Source organism: Bombyx mandarina, chromosome 23, assembly GCF_030267445.1.
Source record: "Bombyx mandarina strain Sakado chromosome 23, ASM3026744v2".
NCBI classification, from domain to species: Eukaryota; Metazoa; Arthropoda; class Insecta; order Lepidoptera; family Bombycidae; genus Bombyx; species Bombyx mandarina.
In genome coordinates, this window is record NC_143229.1 from 8,155,616 (window position 1) to 8,176,409 (window position 20,794).

At 38.7% G+C, this 20,794-nt stretch overlaps 1 protein-coding gene across 2 annotated transcripts in view; it reads left to right on the top strand.

Moving 5' to 3' along the window:
- Positions 1-20,714, top strand: part of LOC114245551 (uncharacterized) — a 29,605-nt gene extending 8,891 nt beyond the window's left edge. For both annotated transcript variants that reach the window (XM_028177768.2, XM_028177769.2), the window contains 5 exons: positions 578-816; positions 2,381-2,466; positions 8,047-8,237; positions 17,972-18,114; positions 19,662-20,714. In XM_028177768.2, the coding sequence (XP_028033569.2) occupies positions 578-816; positions 2,381-2,466; positions 8,047-8,237; positions 17,972-18,114; positions 19,662-19,834 (832 nt within the window). In that variant the 3' untranslated portion in view covers positions 19,835-20,714. The remainder of the gene's footprint in view (positions 1-577; positions 817-2,380; positions 2,467-8,046; positions 8,238-17,971; positions 18,115-19,661) is intronic.
- Positions 20,715-20,794: the final 80 nt, after the last annotated feature.

The window sequence follows — 20,794 nt, forward strand, 5'->3', positions numbered from 1 at the left end:
AATATGGTATATGTGTATGAATTTGTTAAATGTGTATGAATGTGTTATATGTGTGTGTATGAATGGTATGAATGTGTTATATTGACCGCGGTGATATCGTGTACTAAATATAACGTGCTCGTGGTCTACAGAGGACTAGAGTACATACGTGTACCATAGGTACACAATATGTAAATTAGCCACATTGATGATACTTGTTTTGGGTACATAATTCAATCAAATAAAACAGCAAATTAAAACCTAGTTTTCCATAATTCATTGTGCGTGATACTTATCTAGAATAATATTTACATTTTCTATTTTTTGTGTGTTTGTTTGTGTTTTTGTGGACGCTAGTCTCTACAATAATCGAACAATATTTCAATGGATCTATTAAGATAAGCTACGTCTAATGTTTTAGTCTTTGTTTCATTCAAGAGTTTGACAATAACATGAATATGTAATTTTTAAAGATCTAAGTGAATTACCGGCTCGTGCTCTTTATACACTTAAGTAGACAAAAAAATGTTTACTCTATAAACAAATCTTCTGTAAATGGCAGGTTAAATAGTGTTTTTTTTCAATTGTTTCATCGCAGAGAATTTGAACCGTTCGCCGGATCGCCGCCCCCACCGGAAGATTCATTCTTCTACATACGCTACCCTAAATCGGATATATTATTTGGTAAATCCACGAATAGTCAAGACGCGCTTGTGAACGAAACGAAGGAAGTGACCGCTGCCTCGGCATTCAACGTCGTCAAGGAGAAAGACTGGTCGAAACACACCAAGCCGTGCCAAGATGTGCTCCACGGCATCGCGCCAATCAACACCGCAGGTATTTTAAACTAAACAATGCGTTTTATTACGCTAGTGATTTCAAAACATTATCAAATCGTTCTCAACATTATTCTCTTACTTTTCGCTATAGATATATCTAGGTAGGTGTGTTTTAAGTGTTCCTTGCCTTTGGTCAGAGATTTATCGGTTATTGTCTATTTGTTTGATTGTATGTCCGAGCGTATAACCCTAAAACTACTGTAACTTTCGTTGAAACATTTTCTGGAAAAAATCGAAGCAACCATTTTACTATACAATATTAATTTAAAATCCAACCGTAGCGAGGTTTTTTATGAAACTTTTGGGAATTAGAAGTAATGAAAGGTGATTTCATGAGATACTATAAAATAAATATTTAGAATAATTTCTTAAATTTAATTTTAATGTACATTTCAACTCGTTCAAGGTTGACACTCAAGGAATATTTTTATGAATTTGCCCTGGCTCATACTGCAATATTTTAGATATTTATACCCTATGCCGATTAAAATGATCCAAATGTATGTGTTTAATAAACCTATTCGGAAAGCAATCAGTTAAATAAGCAATGACAGTAAATTTCATGACCTTTTTATTGCAGTTATCTTTTGAAAATAGATATTCAACTGGAGAACGCATATTGCATTGTAAGATAATGTTTTACCTTGATAACGACTAGTTTGTGGGTGTGGCTATAACGCGTAAAAACCGGTTGTTTCTCATTTAAATTGAACTTTCAAAGTTGAATCAATTGATGGTTCCAACCTCGATGACGTCAATTTTAAAGTTCTTACTCGCATAGCAATCATTATAAACGGTATGATGAAAGATTGCTTCGTAAAAGAAAACAATTTGTTTTGAAATCATACAGTTAAATACTGTTAAATAAAAACATTAAATTTTTACAGTTTTAATTATCCGGTTGATATGCTTCGCTGGTGATGTTGAATTTAGTCTTATGTATCAAAATAAATAGAACGGTGCTAAAGATATTAGCGTGTTTACGTACGTAGATATATAAATATGTATTAGTAATATCAAATGTGTGTTCGATCTCCTCAGTATATATTTACAAACATGTGATTTACATATGTTTTTGTGTTCATTAAAATCTTCCACTGTTATTACGGAAGCCGGGATTAATTGATAAACAATCAACCTAGTTCGAACATTAGAAATCAACATCTACATTTTTATTGACAACGGTCGATAAAGACAACCGAGGAAACTTGAATATGTTTGAATTATTTTCAAGAGCTCGGCGGACATCATTATGAAAATTTGAAATTTGACTAATCATTGCCTGACTAATGGTACAGAATGAAACTATAGAAAATTATTTATAACCAGTAATATGTTTTGTTTGGTATAATCAGTTATACCATCCAGAGACGAGAGTCAAACGCGGACGTCTTGATTTTCCAATAATTTACATAAGTATGCTATAAGAAATGAACTATTTATTTCTCGTTAGATTTATATGCGATATGAATTTTAATACCAAGCGATTTATTGTGCAAAGATTTCCGCATAGCAAAAGACAACGTAGGGGGAAATAAATTTTACAATTGCCGTTTTTGCAGTGAACTCTGTTACGAAACCGAAGCCAGCCGGTACGGATGACGGCTTCAAAGGCGAAGGAGCGGCGTGTGGTACTTCTGTAGTGAAGGTCAGTATGATACAACTATCTAACGGCTGTTTTTATCTGTTACGGTGAGTTTATTACGAAATGGTTTATTCTATACGTATTTACGTGCGGCCTATTTGTTCTAATGCTCGAATAAGTTTATGACAAAGCTAATAAATAACGCCTTTAGGGTTTTTAACTGTTTTAACAGACAATTTTTGGAACAAAGTTCCTTATAGGACGATGCGGAGGGGTACCCTAACGGGGAAAAAACGTACGTAACGTAAGATTTTAAGAAGTTTGTTATAAACAGATGTCGCTGCACGTAAATTCAACAATTCCTGAATCGCGGTGATGAGATGTTACACAGTTGATAGACGTTCTCGTATTTCTCTTGCTAAATAATACGCATTGCGAGGCTGCTTCATTGCATTGAAACATTAGGTCGAATTTTCAAATGTTTCGGTAATAAAGGCTCTTTGAAAGAATGTACTTATCGCGACAGAAATAAGTAAGACGGGGGCAACTATCCGTGCGGGCTTGAATATGTATTACCGTTATACCACATTAAAACGTTATTGCTGTTATTTTTAATGATTTCGCACAAATACGCGTTCATATGACGATTCGTCTGTTTAGCTCTGACATTCAGTTCAATCAACAAACTACTTAAAACTGCGATAACCTCACGATCGGGGGTCTACAAGATTGTACCTAAAGCTATCGTATCAACTGTTCAAACATTATTAAACATTAATCGCATTTATATTACTCAAATTACGTAGGCTTAAACAGAACGTTGCAATATGCATAAAATTAAATTTAGAATTACTTAAAAAAAAGAAAAAGAAACTTCGAATTTAACTAAGTACAATTTTGAGTACAGTAGGCTTAGTGCGAGTTTCAAAAATCGAATCGAATGACTCGCATCGAGTGTACGCTCTTCACGGTGAAACGTGCGGAGCTCTGAGTGCGAGTTACTTGATTTGCAGGACGTTTATTCATCTTGAGAAGCGATAATTTTTTCTTTTATGTTGGTAGCACGCAAGGGTTTTTTTAAGGCGTTTAATTGAAATGCCAAGCTTTCTAACGATATTTATAATTATTCGGGTAATGGGTAATGTACCTGTGCTTAGTGCGAGTTTTTTTAATTACTCAGTCGATGTTAATGATATGTTTAATTTGTGTGAGTTTGTATCAGTGCCACCTAGTGGTAAGCTTATGAATCTCATTTTGTGGGAGAGAGAAGGTTTGTTAATGTTGCTGTCTCATGTATTGAATAGCTTTACCGAAGTGAGCCTCTCGATTATTGTATGTGCGAGTGCGAGTTGCAAATTAATGGATTTTGAGAGTATTTCTTCACTTTCAAGCAAGTTAAGTAGTCACTAAAAATTTTGCCGTGAAACCAATACAATATCAAGATTTTTTCTTTCGTTTTTAATAATAATGTTGTTTTTTAAGGTTTTATCTATTCTAATGGTTTATACACATATCTTTTTTGTAAATACATATTAATTATTTGCTTTTTCATTTAATTCTTATTAAATCATTGCTTTTTTTTAAAGAGTTGTTTGATGAGAGAGATAGGGTGAGATAGAGTTGTTGTTTTTTTATTGCTTAGATGGATGGACGAGCTCACAGCCCACCTGATGTTAAGTGGTTACTGGAGCCCATAGACATCTACAACGTAAATGCGCCACCCACCTCGAGATATAAGTTCTAAGGTCTCAGTATAGTTACAACGGCTACCTACCCCACCCTTCGAACCGAAACGCATTACTGCTTCACGGCGGAAATAGGCGGGGTGGTGGTACCTACCCGTGTGGACTCCCAAGAGGTCCTACCACCAGTGAAAGAGTAGGTATTCTTTATTGTACACAAAATGAATAAATATTGTGAAACATTCTTTCTTGGTCTTATCGCTAAGAGTGATCTCTTCCAGACAACCATTAGATGGGCAAGAATAATTTCGAAATGAATTGCACACTGTGTACCTATCTATTATAGAAATATATACACACACGCACATACACACGCGCACACACACACACACGCGCGCGCAATATACATATTTACAGGTACATACGTACAGATTTATATTTATAAATTATATAGAAATTTGAACAATGTAATAATAATTTTGCTTCTTTACACATTTATAAATAAGGATGGATGCTCGTAATAATTTTAGTATATTTGGGCCACCTAATGAAGATCATCAACACTATTACCGTAAATACAATCATTTTATAAACGTTCAACGGGTAAATGATTAAACCTATGTAAAACATAATTTCTTAATTAAAAAAAGCTGAAATAATTACCTATTCCAAGATTAATTATGTTAAGTATGTCTAAATATGTAATTACAATTAAATAAATTCTATAATAAACTTCTAATTCTAATACTTCTATTAAAGTTACTAAAAAAATATGTTTATGCTGGGCAGTTTTCGTGTATTTTAAAGGTTACGCCATTACGGCAAAGTTTGTTTACGAAATTGCACCCTTAGAATGGAAGTGGTATAACTAAAAAATTTAAGATTAGTTTTATATTTCAAAACACTTATGTATTATTTTAAGAACCTACATTTTAAGTACGTGAAGCAAAAATGTTGTACTCCTTTTTACGAAAATTGCGCGGACGGAGAAGTATGAAATTTCCCACACTCATAGAGAATATAGAGAAGTAGTGCAGATTGCTAATATATTTTTTTTAATTGTGCATAAACAATAAAAAAATAAACTAAATGAATAAAAAAACCTTACACACATCACCATGTATTTGACACACACACACACATGCATTTATACTTTTTTTGTTTATTGATTTATCAATCTGTGGTCAAATTGAGAATAGATTAATATTTTTTGTCTTTAATATTATTTTTCTATAATGTAGCCTTGGCGACATAGAGCAATGATTATTATAGAAATGATGATAATAGAAAGGTGACAATAGAACTATAATAATGTTCAAACTTAAAATTTAAATAAATTATAGTCAAATTTCGACCACTGGACTATCATTAGTAGATAATAATAAAATCATTTATTGCCTTTCACACAGATTTAGATTATTACAGGCAGCCTACAAGGAAACAACAAAAAAACAAAACACTATTATATCATTTCTGGCAAGCAGCTCAACATTTGCACTTGTATATTATTAATAGGAATTTTATTAAGAATATTGACAATTTATGAGGAATTTGACAAGTACGGATTAGTTATAGATATATGTAGTTACATATTGTAAATTAAATTAGTTTTATAAGTGCAATAAAAAAATAATTTAAATGATAAAATGATAAAGCCATACCTTTTTCCAATGTGACGATTAGAGGGTATCCTATTATTCTTTTCTATATTATTCTATCAGCTTATAAAATTAAACAGTCTCTTTTAGTCTAGAAAATGACAAAGTACTCTTTCTGTCTTTTTCAAATAAAATGGCATGCCTTAAAGTGTTTAAACCGAAAAACTAAAAAAATACAATTATTGTATTACAATATTGAAGTTTACCAGAAACTAAGAATTTTGGGTTGAGCCACTTTATATCTAAAGGTACAAAATAGTATTGAACACGTGACATTACCTGAATAATTTTGAAAGTAGTTGGTTCCCATTAAAATGCTGTTAAAATGCGTTGTATTTCATTTAGACGGTCTAATGCCAAAACATCACGTGCTACCAATATACGAGAAATAATATTATTGCTGCTCTCGGTGAATAAACGCCCTGCGAAGCGAGTAGCATATCTCAACTCACACTCACAATTCTTCATTTTTCACCGTATAGAACGTAAACTCGATTTGATTTTGATTTATTCATTTACAATTGAACAACTAGGAAAAAAAGATGAAAAGACATTTTGGAGGGACCGCGAGGAGCTAAATTGTGTGAATTGTTTTATTTTGTCTATTTAATGTTTCTTAGTTAATGCGTATTTAATATTTCTTCCTGTATAAGTGTAATTTTGAGACCGTCCTGGCCTAAAGGTTAAGGCGTCCGGTGTATTCGTATCTTGCAATGCACCGGTGTTCTAATCCCGCCGGCGGGTATCAATTTTTCTAATGAAATACGTACTTATCAAATGTTTACGATTGACTTTCACTGTAAAGGAATAGCATCATGTAATAAAAATCAAACCCGCAAAATCAATTTGCGTAATTACTGGTGGTAGGACGTCTTGTGAGTCCGCACGGGTAGGTATCACCACCCTGCCTATTTTTGCCGTAAAGCAGTAATGCGTTTCGGTTTGAAGGGTGGGACAACCGTTGTAACTATACTGAGTCTTTAGAACCAATATCTCAAGGTGGGAGGCGGCATTTGCGTTGTAGATGTCTATGGGCTCCGGTAACCACTTAAGATTAGGTGGGCCTGGAGCTCGTCCACCCATCTATGCAATAACAAAGTAACGTGGGTTTATTAACTGTTTAGTATCTGTGAAAGTGCGAAAATTTTAAAAATTAAACAAAACCGCTGGACGTAGCTTCTCGAAGTCTTCGAAAAGGTCCACTGAAAAAAATCTCAGTATATAATCAGCATTTTGCAGAGATTATATTTTATCCCATATTATCTGATCTCATTTCATTTCATTCCATGCCAATTGATTAATGCTTCAAATTAATCAAATCCATTTCACTCCATATTATCATTTTTCATAAAAAAAGATTAGGCTTTATGGCATGATACTTTTGCCTGTCTAGTTGGAAAAATAGAACTACTAAAGAAATACTCGATCGAAACGTTAAAACCCACTAATTTGTAACACGCACTCGCACAAATGTCATTCGTGGTACTAATTTCGGTAAAATTACTCGGTTACGAGATCACAACGTTAATATGAACTCGCACTCACAAAATAACACCGGGTACGTTTGCCGCTAGGGGCGCTGTTCCAATTGCATACAAATTTGAGCAAACTGGCTCGCTATCGAGAGCGTTACAAAACTCGCACTAAGCACACTGAAGCATACCTAATGTATTTTATGTTGCATCACTTTCGCACCTGTCTCGATGGTATTTGTCCTACTTAAGCTGTAGGTTGCTATCGAGAATGAATGAAACTAATCGTACTAATAAGTCTTTCGTACGATATATCGTTGGTCATTTTAATTATTTCCGCTTAGTGTGCCATTGTTCACACGAGACACGTGTCAACAGGAGACTTATGTTCTATTCGAGTTTTATTTATTTATTGTATCACGTTGGCGGTTATTAAGCGGCTTCAACGTGACATTACTATACATGACCGCGCGAGTAAGTACCACCACCCTGCCTGTTTCTGCCGTGAAGCAGTAATGCGTTTCGGTTTGAAGGGGGGGCAGCCGTTGTAACTATACCTGAGACCTTAGAACTTATGTCTCAAGGTTGGTGGCGCACTTAAGTTGTAGATGTCAATGGGCTCCAGTAACCACTTAACACCAGGTGGGCTGTGAGCTCGGCCACCCATCTAAGCAATATTTTTTTTTAGCTAATACCATAATTACAAATTAGCTTGTAAACGTGAGCATTGGTGATCACATGTTAAGTTTGGTACATGTTTGTAGCTGCAACGTCGCTGGAAATGGCTTCGTCAATTGCGCGTCGAAATCAAATAGTGCGTTACTGTCACAGGTCGCACATCAGATGATATCTTCTCGGTCTCCGCGCGGGTTCACGGTGGCGTCGCCGTCTGAGGACGCCACCGCTCCGGACCCCCAGCACTATAATCTGATGGCGCGTCGAGGCAGCAAGAGTCTCCCCGCCACGCCGGCACACTCGCCCCATTCCAGTCCCACCACCAGGAGGAAGAAGAATGGCAACCGGTAACTGTATTAATATTTGTTTGACATATTGCGTCGTAATACCATCCATATCGCCTTTTCGCATTAAAAGTGTATAATTTCCAAAAATATTCGAAATTGAGTTAATATGCGTAAACATTTGGTATCATCAGTATTTTTTCCATAAATACTGCCAAAAGAGCGTAGTTTAGTTTTAGTTTTTTTTAGTTTACCTACGTTTTGACTACTATTAACAAAATTAATACATAATTTTATCTTACTTTAAAAGACAGATAATGTAACTGATAAAACATAAAAATTAAATGTTGCAAAGATGATTAATATTAAAGATATTACATGTTAAACCTTTAAAACACTCTCCTGTAGAATTAGTAAGTTTTGAGATTATACAGTTTTATTTATTTATTTATAACTTCTTATACTAGAAAGTATAAAGGCGGACTTAATGCCATAGGCATTCTCTAACAGTCTACCTTAGGGGAGTGCAGAGATGAAGCTTGGTAGGTGTAGTGTGAAGGGGATATTACTTAAACATATATTATGTGTATATATAACATACATAATACATAGTACTTAAATAAATACATATACATAAATATATAGATATATAAAAATATATACATATAAAAACATATATAAACAAATATTATCAATTAGATGACTCTGCTAACTCTCTGAGAAACAGTTCTCGAACCTTCGTCTTAAACGCTTCACGTGTAGTGGCCGACCTTATTTTGAGTGGGAGCGCATTCCATAGAAGAATAGACTGAATTGTGAATGAAGAATGTAAAAAGTCAGAACTATGTGGAGGACAGCGAAGAAGAAGATTGTGAGATGAACGAAGATTTCGGCTGTGGTCAGACCCTAAGTATTGAAAGAAATTAGTTAAATAAGCAGGTGGATTTGGGGAGTGCAACAAAGAGTAAAGAGTACTGAGAGCACGCAAGCTACGGCGTTGACGAATGGGGAGCCATTTGAGTTGGGAGCGATAAGAAGATACGTGATCGTATTTCCGAAGATTATAAATAAATCGAATGCAGTTATTGAGAAGCCGGTTAAGTTTATTGAGTAGATCTGCATTCAGGTCAAAGTAGCACACATCACCATAGTCGATCGTGGGGAAGACCTAAGTTTGAACGAGCATTGTCTTGGTCTCGGGCGGAAGGATATTCTTCAGGCGGTAAAGCATACGGAGTGTAAGTGTAACTCGCTGACACACGTTCTAAGGTACAGAGATACAAGTTCTAAGGTCTCAAGTATAGTAACGACGGCTGCCCCACCCTTCAAACCGAAACGCATTACTGCTTCACGGCAGAAATAGGCAGGGTGGTGGTACCCACCCGCGCGGACTCACAAGAGGTCCTACCACCAGTAAGAACAACTGAACACCAGTTGATGGTTGAGCCATCATATATAACCGATGGGACATATGCCATATCCAACCGATACAACAAGCGTTGACTTCCAACAATAATAGCCTGACATTTGGCGGGATTCACGCTTATGCCGAAACTGTCAGACCAGGATTTAATGTAGGACAGGTCGTTATTTATTTTACCAACTGCCGAAGACACACTATCGACTCCAGCCTGAGCATAAAGCTGCAAATCATCGGCATATAGATGGTACGCACATTGAAGATTATCGGTAATGAGATTAATAAAAATTGAAAATAGTAGAGGAGAAAGAATGCCGCCTTGAGGAACGCCAGAGTGCAGATCACACCAACTAGACGAAGACTCGTCGATGTGTATCGACTGCTGACGACCTCGAAGATAGGACGAGAACCAATCCATTGCTCCAGATGACATCCTAAGATGGGAGAGAATGGATAAGAGGATGTCGTGATTGACGTTATTAAAAGCATTTGAGAAGTCTATCAGAACCAATACCGTAACCTTTGTGTCCTCCATACCTGCTCTAATATCGCCAATCACTTTAAGGAGTGCGGTAGTAGTGCTGTGGCAAGGTCTGAAACCGGACTGCAATGTACTCAACAAATGTTGTGAATGAATAAAGTTGGACAGTTGTTTGTGCGCACAAGCTTCTAAAACCTTAGATAGGAAAGGAAGTATGGATATAGGTCGGAAGTGAGTAACAAGGGTAGGATTCGGTATTTTAGGAAGAGGAATGACATAAGCCTTACGCCATTGGGAGGGAAACATGTTGGTACTAAAGGAGAAATTAATGATGTGGGTTATGGTGAGAATAAGATGGTCTAAAGCTGTGGTAATCATGCGACGGGTGATTTTGTCATAACCAACAGCATTAGATCTAATGGATAGGATAATTTTACTAATATCATCTGAAGTCATTGGAGAAAATTGGAAGGGGTCAATGTCTGGTTTAGGTAACCCAGCTATAAATTCAATAGTGAGACTTTTGACTTGAATATCAATGCCGGCAGATGCGCTGAAATGCCTGTTAAGGTCATCTAAGGCAATGGTCCCCTGGAAGTCTTTATTCTTCTCCCTACCAATACCCAGAGTCTTAAGGAACTTCCAGATATTCGCTGAAGAAGCGGAGGTTATATTTTCGAGAATATGGCGGCGCTTAGAGTTCCGTACAATCTGATTACACCGATTCCTCGCAACCTTAAATGATGTCCAGTTTTCCTCCGTGCGGCGTCTCCTGAATTTTGCCAAGGCCCGATCCCTACGCTTCATCGCCATCCGAACCTCACTCGTCATCCAAGGTGCTGGAGGACGTTTCAACTTGAATTTCCTGACGGGAGCATGAGTGTCATAAAGTGCCTGGAGTTGAGCGTTAAATATAGTCACCTTGTCGTCAATAGATGTAGCTGTCGTCAGTTCATCCCAACTAATTTTAGCAGCATCCTCATACAACCTGCGTCCATCCATGCGACCAAAACAACGCACGCGCAAAACTTTAGGCTTGGATTTGGGAGGCTTAAGGACGTAGGATAAGTAAATAAGGTCATGATGGGAGAAACCAGGAGCAGGAAACTGACCGTGAGAATGAACAAGATCGGGATTGGAAGTGAGTATTAGGTTAAGCCAGGTATCCTCTCCTTCAATGCGAGAAGACGAATTATTTTTACCGCAAAGCAATTATGCGGCTCGGTTTCAATGTCGATATTACTGTTACTAATGGTCCCTGTGTAGTCGAAATTCGACTATAATTAAATGAAATTATAAGTTTGTACACTATTATGATTCTTTTGCCAAAGACTATTATACTTTTTTAATCACAGATTTCGCCAAGACTACACTTTAGACAAATATTATTAAAGACACCCAATATTCAATCTATTCTCAATTTGACTACAGACTTTAAACAATAAGAAAAGTTTGACAATAAAAAATAGTATGCATGTGTGTGTGTGTGTCAAATACATGGTCACTACCATGTGTAATGTTTTCTTTATGATGATTTAATGATTTTTATATGCATAATTAAAAAAATACTATCATTCTGCATTCCTTCTCTATATTCTCTGTAAGTGTGGGAAATTTCATACTCCTCCGTCTTCTAATGGGGTACAAAGCTTTTGCTTCACGTATTAATTTAAAGAGAGTAGTCCCCCAGTAGTCGAAATTCGACTATAATTAATTGAAGCTATAAGTTTGATCATTATTATGATTCTATTGTCAAAAACTATTTATACTTCTATAATCACAGATTTCGCCAAGACAAATAATATTAATCTATTCTCAATTTGCCAACAGACTTTAACAATAAATAAAAGAGTATCTATGCGTGTGTGTGTTAAATACATGGTAGGTGTTTCTTCTATTGGTTTAATGTATTTTTTTATGCATTTTTTTTTTTTTTGGTCAGGAGGAAATCGCCCTACTTCCGCCCTCCCCTGGGGATGGAAGATGGGGCATGTCGGAGTCGAACTGACTAAAACCTCCTGTCGCTCAACAACCCGCGTCCGAACCTCGCATGAGACAGAACCCATGAAAAGGCAAAGGGGGGAAAGTGAAGCGTTTAGTGCGGAGCACATCTCTCCCATCACCCTCCCCCTCGGGACGCCGGACCGGCGGTCGTCGGCGCCACGACCACCAGCCCTCTCGGTCGGCAGGCTATCCGGAGCCCGCCTAGATGGCGCCGGTTAGAATGGTCTATCCTACGGAATACCCCGCTGGGTCAGAACCAGCGTGGGTCGAGGATAGCCGGCCTTCCATCACCCGGATGCTCTTGCGTAAAACGCGTGCAGAGCAGCTTGTACGTCGTCTTCTTAGGCCCCTTCGCCTGTCCCCAGACTGACATATGAAGGGGACCCGAAACACTTAGAGGGCCAGGGCTTGGGCGAGATCCGCCTCCCTGGCCCCCGCTCGACGGCGGCGGGCTTGCGTGTCTCTCACGCGCCCCGCCGCCTCCTTCTGCGAGATGGTGCACTCGCAGAAGTCGAGCATCGCCTTCCACGACTCGTCGTCGCCGAGCATCGATGCCACAACACTCGGCAACGACAAGTCGTTTCCTATTTTTGTGACGAGGACACGGCGCCACCCCTCCCATGCGGGGCAGGCGACGAGCGTGTGCTCCGCCGTGTCCAAGTCGCAACCACAATGGTGGCACTCTGCCGTCGGCTCGGCTCCGATCCGGTGCAGGAACTCACCGAAGCAACCATGCCCAGTGAGCACCTGCGTGAGCCGGAAAGTGAGGCGTCCTCTGTCACGATTCACCCAATTCACAAGAACCGGGCGAATCGCCTCGACGGTCCTACGACCAGCCGAAGGATCGGCCAGCCGTCTGGACCATGCCTCCAGCACGGACCGCCGAGATTGGGCCCTCCGCGCTCTGACCACACTGGGGCTGGGACGTGCCACGCCCCGGATACGAAGGTCACCCCACCACTGATAGTCAGCAGCGAGCGCCTCCGCCTCCAGGACCCAAGGCGGCGTCCCAGCCAGTACACACGCCGCCTCGAAAGAGATGGTGCGATAACCACGGATGACCCTGACCGCGATGGTGCGTTGCGGCCGTTGCAGCAGCTTCGCTACCCCCACGGCCAGGGACTGGCCCCACACGGGCGCCCCGTATAGGGCCATTGATCGCACCACCCCTGTATAGAGATGGCGCGTCACCTGGTCAGGCCCCCCGACATTGGGAAGGAGCCGGCTTAACGCGCCGGCCACCCCCAACAAACGAGGGACCAGATTCTGAAAGTGAGCACGGAAGGTCCAACGACTGTCCAGAATGAGGCCGAGGTACTTCAACTGCACCCCGACCCCGATACGGACGCCTCCAACCACGATATGGGCATCGACAGGTGGCACTCTCCGGGGCCTGTGGAACCACATGGCCTCGGATTTACTGAGCGCCACGTCGAGGCCCAATCTCCTGATTTTGCCGACGACATGCGCCACCCCAGCCGTAGCAAGACGGGCAGACTCAGCAAAACTCCCCCCCCGGGCCACGACCAACGTGTCGTCTGCGTAACAGATTACACTCAGGCCCGGGAGGAGGGCACCCCTCAGCACCCAGTCATACCCGATATTCCACAAAAGAGGGCCGAGCACCGACCCCTGTGGAACACCGCGCACGACCGGGAACCGGTGCACGATCCCACCGTGTCCGGTACACGTGACCGATCTGTCTTCCAAGTAGGAACCCACCAGCCGGCGAAGGTAGGGGGGCACTCCGTGTCGTTCCAGCGCCCCCCCTATCACGGACCAGGGCAGGGTGTTGAACGCATTGGCGATATCGAGTGACACCGCCAAAGCCACCCCACCCCCGGAGATGGCCTCATCCGAGAGGGCCCGCACGCGAAGGATCGCGTCTACCGTTGAGCGGCCCTCTCGGAAGCCATACTGCTCCGCCGACAGATCGGGTCCCACCATGACCAGATGCTGGATGATGCGGGCTGCCAGAATGCGTTCCAGCAGCTTGCCCACCTCATCCAGCAACACGATGGGATGGTACCCAGCGGCAGTATCCGCCGGGCGCCCCTCCTTTCTCAACAGCACGAGTCTGCCCGTCCTCCACGATGAAGGAAACCGTCCCGACTCGAGGCAGGAGTTGTAAAGCCTCAAGAGTCGGTCCCCCAGGGCACCAAGAGCCAAGGCCCAAACCCGGCCATGGACGCCGTCCGGGCCGGGTGCAGTGTCCTTCGCGCACATTTTACGCACGGCCACATGGAGCTCCGCCCCCGTTATATGGGGCACCTCAGCAGGGACGTCGCCGTCCCTCGACAAATCCCTCCCGCTCCTGCGGAAACAGCGCCGAGACGATTTCCCGCAGCTGCTGAGGCTGGAGACGCTCCGTGATTGGGGGGGCCCATGGGCGCATTTTATTGCGCACCATATGGTCGCCCCCACGGATCCCCATCGAGCTTCTCCAAGAGACCCTCCATGTATTGATCCTTGGCTCTTCTGATGGCCAGCTGCAAAGCCCTCTGCGCGACGCGAAATGCGCCGTACAGCCGGGCCTCCACCAGCGCGAACGCAACCGGATCGTTGCGACGCGGCAGGCGACGGCGGCGATGCCTAGCGCACTCGCGCCTCGCCCGATGCATAATTTAATAAAATACTATCATTCTGCACTCCTCTATATTCTCTATAGGTGTGGGAAATTTCATACTCGTCCGTCTATGCAATTTTCCTTAAAAGGGATACAAAGTTTTTGCTTCACGTATTAATACATAGATTCTATTGCAACTATGACTCCGGCCTCTTTGTCTTTGTAGCACGAGATTGTGCGTCAGTTTCTGCCAATATAATACTGTAATAAAATATGCGCTTTGTACTCTTTATTTACTGTATCATGGAAAGAGCCGCCTAGTGTATACTTGTTGGTGGACCTATTAGCAATATGACAATGCTATTTAAATATGCTAGCAATGACTTCATCTTATGTAAATGTATATAAAATGGTTGATATAATACAATGCGTCACCATGACCACGTCAACTGGTTGTTTTCTGATGACCTTGATCAAGGGCTTTAGTTTTAGATACAGTTTTAGGCTTCTAATCCGATCGTTACCAAATAAGGTCACTCGGTAGGTCTGTCTGAAGATATCCTGAAAATTCCATCGAAATCGAGTCATTATAGAGTCTAGGGAAAATACATACATAAACACTACGACTATTACATATACATATATATTAGGTTGAATACATCAAAACTAAATTATTTTTTTAAAGACAAGCTTTGGTTACGTTTTAAATTATATATTTTCTAACAAAAGCATCCATTAACAAAATCATGTTTGAAACCAGTTTATCTGCTGACATTTAACCAAGTGCATTATCCTATATCCTGACACCGACAAGGATAAATTGTTAAAATACCGATCTCTTAAAAAAACCCATCGCTAATTAAAAAAAAACAAAACACGCATTTTTGTACCTACCGTTGCAACCTAATTGCTCGTCTCAGGCTGAGGTATATAATTTTTTTATTGGATGTAGTTTGCTCTTGTTTGTTTAGAGTTTAATTTTTGTCTTTGAAAATATATCACGATTTTTTTCCAGCTCAGCTGTTTTTTTTTTTTTTTTTTGCCCTTGTAGGCGGACGAGCATACGGCCCACCTGATGGTGAGTGGTTACCGTCGCCCATGGACTTCAGCAATGCCAGGGGCAGAGCCAAGCCGCTGCCTACAAATTCCAAGTTAATTCCTGTTAATTCCAAGTAGACATTTTAAATGATTTACGTAAAAAACTTTAATATTTTATTAACAAATCATGATTATTCTATAATCCCATTATAAAACTCAGAACTCGAATTCAAATTAGACATTTCTCCCTCTTTTTGTTAGGATCAAATTACGTTCAAAAACGTTCAAAAATTTCATCGTTATACTCATTTACAAATGTCACATTGACAGTTACACCCCATTCCTCTAAACTGGTTCGGGTTAATTTTGCAATACTTGAAATTAATAAACGTAAAATTTTATAATAAAATCGTATAAGCAAATCGTTGAAAATAAAAGTAAAATATATATATATGTACATTAAAGTCGTTAAATGCATGTGCCGTATGTAATTGTTATCGGCTTTTGTCCATGCTATCAGTCACGAGCCGATAAATGGAAATTTTGTTTGAATTCGGAAAACAAAATTCGGCTATTCCAAGGGAAATTTAATTTGGTCATATTTGTTTATTGTACATACTCTTCATATACATTATAAAGTGAACAATGTTTATGTTATTGTTTGCAAGCGATTTGCTTACTTTGTATTGATGCTTTGTCTCTCATATCGCAACGTTTTAATATTGATTGATGTAACTGTTACAAAATCGAGATGATTGCTTTGTTTGGTTACGTACATTATTTTATAGGCCACTGCAAATACAATTACAATAATAATATCCTTATATACCATTTGTATTAAGGAATACATAGTACATATTTGCCCGACACTTCGGCCCTTGAGATCAACGACGAGCTCACGGCCCACCTGATGTTAAGTGATTACCGGAGCTCATAGACATCTACAACTTAAATGCCGCCACCTACCTTGAGCTATAAGTTCTAAGGTCTCCGTTTTTACAGTATAACGGCTGCCCCACCCTTCAAACCGAAACCCATTACTGCTTCACGGCAGAAATAGGCAAGGCGGTGGTATCTACCCGTGCGGACGCACAAAACGTCCTACCACCAGCAATTACGCAAATATTTTTTTTTACCGGTTTGATTTTAATTACACGATGTTATTCCTTCACCGTGAAAGTCAATCGTGAACATTTGTTAAGTACGTAGTTCATTAGAAAAATTGGTTCATTAGAAAAAACAGGCGGGTCCTGTGGGATTCGAACACCGGTACATCGCAAGATACGAATGCACCGGACGGTCTTATCCTTTAGGCCACGACAACGAATTTTTTGTCATTCTCCTAACATTTATTCTTCATCAAACATTCCTCATCTGTGTTTCGTAAGTGATAAGAGCCTACCGATACCTTGATCCAGATATTCGTTCGTAAGATGTTCATTATTAACGTTACTAGGATTATTGCATTCACGAATTATACGATGCGTATTTTCCGCTTCGTTTTTGCAATTCAAATTCAGCAAAGCGCGTCATCATTCCATTTTGCATATGCGTTATCCAGTTCTAAATTTCCCATGAGAGCCCCAAGCATATAAATGTCTGAGTAAAACTTCTTGCTTTAAGATACTTTTTAGAAGCCTTAATACCAAGATTACTTCATTCTAGGTTGGTTATAGTTTTGATTGACCCTGAGTATCTTTGAGAGCAGTGGCAAATAATATTAAAACGATACGTAGACATAAGAAAAAAAAACATCTCGAAATGTTTCCACTACGCCCTATAAGCACACTGGGCATGGATTGGGTGGATCATGCTTTTTGGTACCCTTATATACAGTGGGCTTATGTAAAGTGCCCGGATACTTGTACAGTAAAATATCTTATGAACCTATCATTAATTTCATTTATGTAATGAGGCAAGGATAATATCGTTATTTGGAGTTATAGTAGTTTGGTAAAAACATAATCATACTTATAGACCGATTTCGCTAACTTTGGTCTTAAATATTTTGTGAAAGTCCAGGGAAGGTTTAAAATGTAGATAGATATGAAAATGCACGGAATTAATTAAAAATAATATTAAACATTTTGTTTTTCCTTTGATGTGTCCCCCGTCGGACGGATTCCATTTGTTTGTTTTAAGCTTTTGTTTTATACAAAAGTTTAGGTCTTTTATTTATCGATTTAGGCACTACGAAGTCTGCCGGGTCAGCTAGTACTTTATAAATTACTAGATTCATAATGAGGTATAAGGATAAGAAGATTCACGAACTCTGGTCAACTTTTCAGTTACTTCACATCGCCATTCGAGCCAACAGAAGACCCGTCTAACCGATCGTGGTTGTCGATAGCTCTGCTTGGCTTCAAGAAGGAGCTTGCTACTTCAACTTCCACGTTAGCTGAAGAAGACTTGTTGGAACTGAGATCACAAGGTGAACGATAAAATTATTTTTTAATATCGAATCTTCTTCGATTGTAAATACGATACATTTAAGCGGTATCTGGAAACTACAATGAGATTTTGACAGCAAGTATTGAGACCCTTCTAACTTTTAAACCAATTACCAGTGATGTCAGACTCAGTTTTCGATGCTATAACATATCTAAAATTTCCTTTAAACTTTTTTCGTTGTAGTAGAATAGATACGAAATGAAACAAATTTAAAATTTTGTTTAGATAAAATACAATGTAATAATTCTCCAGCGTGAATATATGATTTAGAAGGCGTCTTAATTGCGTCATTTTTGTTATGCCGATGTAAAGTATTGTGAAAATTACACAGTGCGATATCAATGCACTCGCTATCACAAATATCAGGTTTTGGTGATAACCTTGGATATAATAATAAAATGACTAAAAGAATACTTTTTCGTTGATGTTAAATTATTTCAGACTAGAAGTCTTTACCGTTGTACAGTATATGCGAGGTGATACCGTAAAAGTAGCTTTAATTTTGTCTACGATTTGCATAAATAATATAAATGACATAATATACCTACCCTCATTTTTGTTTATAATAAAAAAATTGACTCTTATTTATAACTCTTTTCTGGTGCTTCTTGATATAAAAAAAATTGAATAAACTATTGCTGGTATGATGATATATATGGTCACAGATGCTTTTACATTTGAAAAAAATTAAGAATTAATTTCATTTGAATTTAGCTTTCATATAAAGCGAGGAGAACATAATATGTTTTTTATAAATGAAAAAAAAGAATGAGGTGACAAAATATAATATACACAATTCGTCTAACTAGTGCGCTTTGGGCAGCAAAAGATTATCACTCTTCGGGAAATCGTTCTCCGCCCCGAAATGCTTAAGAATATAAGTCCAAGGAAAATAGTACAGTTAATGTTGCATTTGAGCCTAAAGATACTAAAATTCTGGGCTAGTTTAAAAGATTAATGTAGGTCACAAATGTTGATTGCTTTAAATACCCATGATCTCTTATTATCAATAATTTACAAAAATAACTGAAATTGCAATGTTAATTTTTAATTATCTATCTATAAATGAATTGATGTTCGTTAGTCTCGCTAAAACTCGAGAACGGCTGGACCGATTTGGCTAATTTTGGTCTTGAATTATTTGTGGAAGTCCAGAAAAGGTTTAAAAGGTAGATAAATATGAAAATGTTCGGAATTAAATAAAAATAACAATTTTGTTTTTCCTTTGATGTGTCCCCCATCGGACGGATTCCTTTTGTTTGTTTTAAGTTTATTTTATACAAATGTTTAGATCTTTTTTGTTTATCAATTGAGGCACTACGAAGTCTGCCGGGTCAGCTAGTTTAGTCATAAAATTGTATAGCATTATTTTTTTTTTGGATCACGCTTGTGCTTTTTTGTATACATAATGCTGATTTTTACATGGCCAAATTCTACCCTCTACGCTCTGTTGTCTCGCCTAGCTTCTCGCAATATAACTGTTCAATCAGGATAATTAATTAATCATGTTTATGTTGATGTTTTTAGCGGGCAGCTTGGCGGAGTCAGTGGAGAGCCTCGGTCCGGCTCCGAAGAACAAAGCACCCGAAAACCCCCACCAGCAGCACGCGTCTCCAACGAAAACAAAACCGAATCATTCCTTCCTCCCGAAACCGTCTGAATTGCGCGAAATGAACTTCTGGTCGCCAACGTCAATGTGAAATCGTACCAAAGAGATACGCGTTGTGTTTGTTCCAAATATTCACCCGTGTAACTCTTAGTTGTACTGAACGTACTTACAGTATACGGATTTCGGTCGCGAGGCAATAGTGCAAAGGGTAATGCAGTTGTTCTAATTTGATTGAGGCTTGGACCGCATGCCTCACTAGACGATGGCATTCAAGTTCTATTATTTAGAAGTGCAGTTTGGCCGTAAACTCATTTGCCTGTTAATAAAAAAAAAAAAAAAAATTGAGCATGTGTCGTCTGATCTCATAGTGAAAGAAGCAGTTATGTTTCTAGCAGATCTGCTCCGTTTGTTGGCGATACGTTTTACGATTCCATTTGAAACTCAATATACCAATATCCGAATAATTAAATTTTGTGTGTTTATTTCAAACATTTTAAGACACGTTAAATTTTAATGTGTAATCTGATTTTCATGTAGCAATAGTAATTAAGATGTAATGATCTAAGTTTCATTATTATTTAAAAAAAAAAAAAACAATAACAATCATTTGTCATCTTCATTTTTAGATGTAACTAGAAGATCTTAATTCATAATAATAATTTACTTTTTATTTATAATTTAACGATAAAGTATTTAAAATGATGTAATATGTTCTCTATCTAGTATGAAATGTGTATTTTTGCATGCATGAAATGGAAATGACGAGATATCGTTGTGATATCTGTTTTCATATGACAAATTCATGTTAGAATTTATATCCAATAGTTGTGAAGTGTATGTATACATATGTATGTATATTTTTAGTTTTGAGCAGAAGTAATATGATTGTATTAGTCTATAATGTAATATTAAGGTATCTTATTAACGTTATCGTAAATTACTTAAATAAAATATCTTCAATATAAACTAAATTTGATCGTTGTTTTACTTAATTGTGCTTTTATTAAATTCTTATTATTCGTATTGCATTTAAATTATTACTTAATTACTA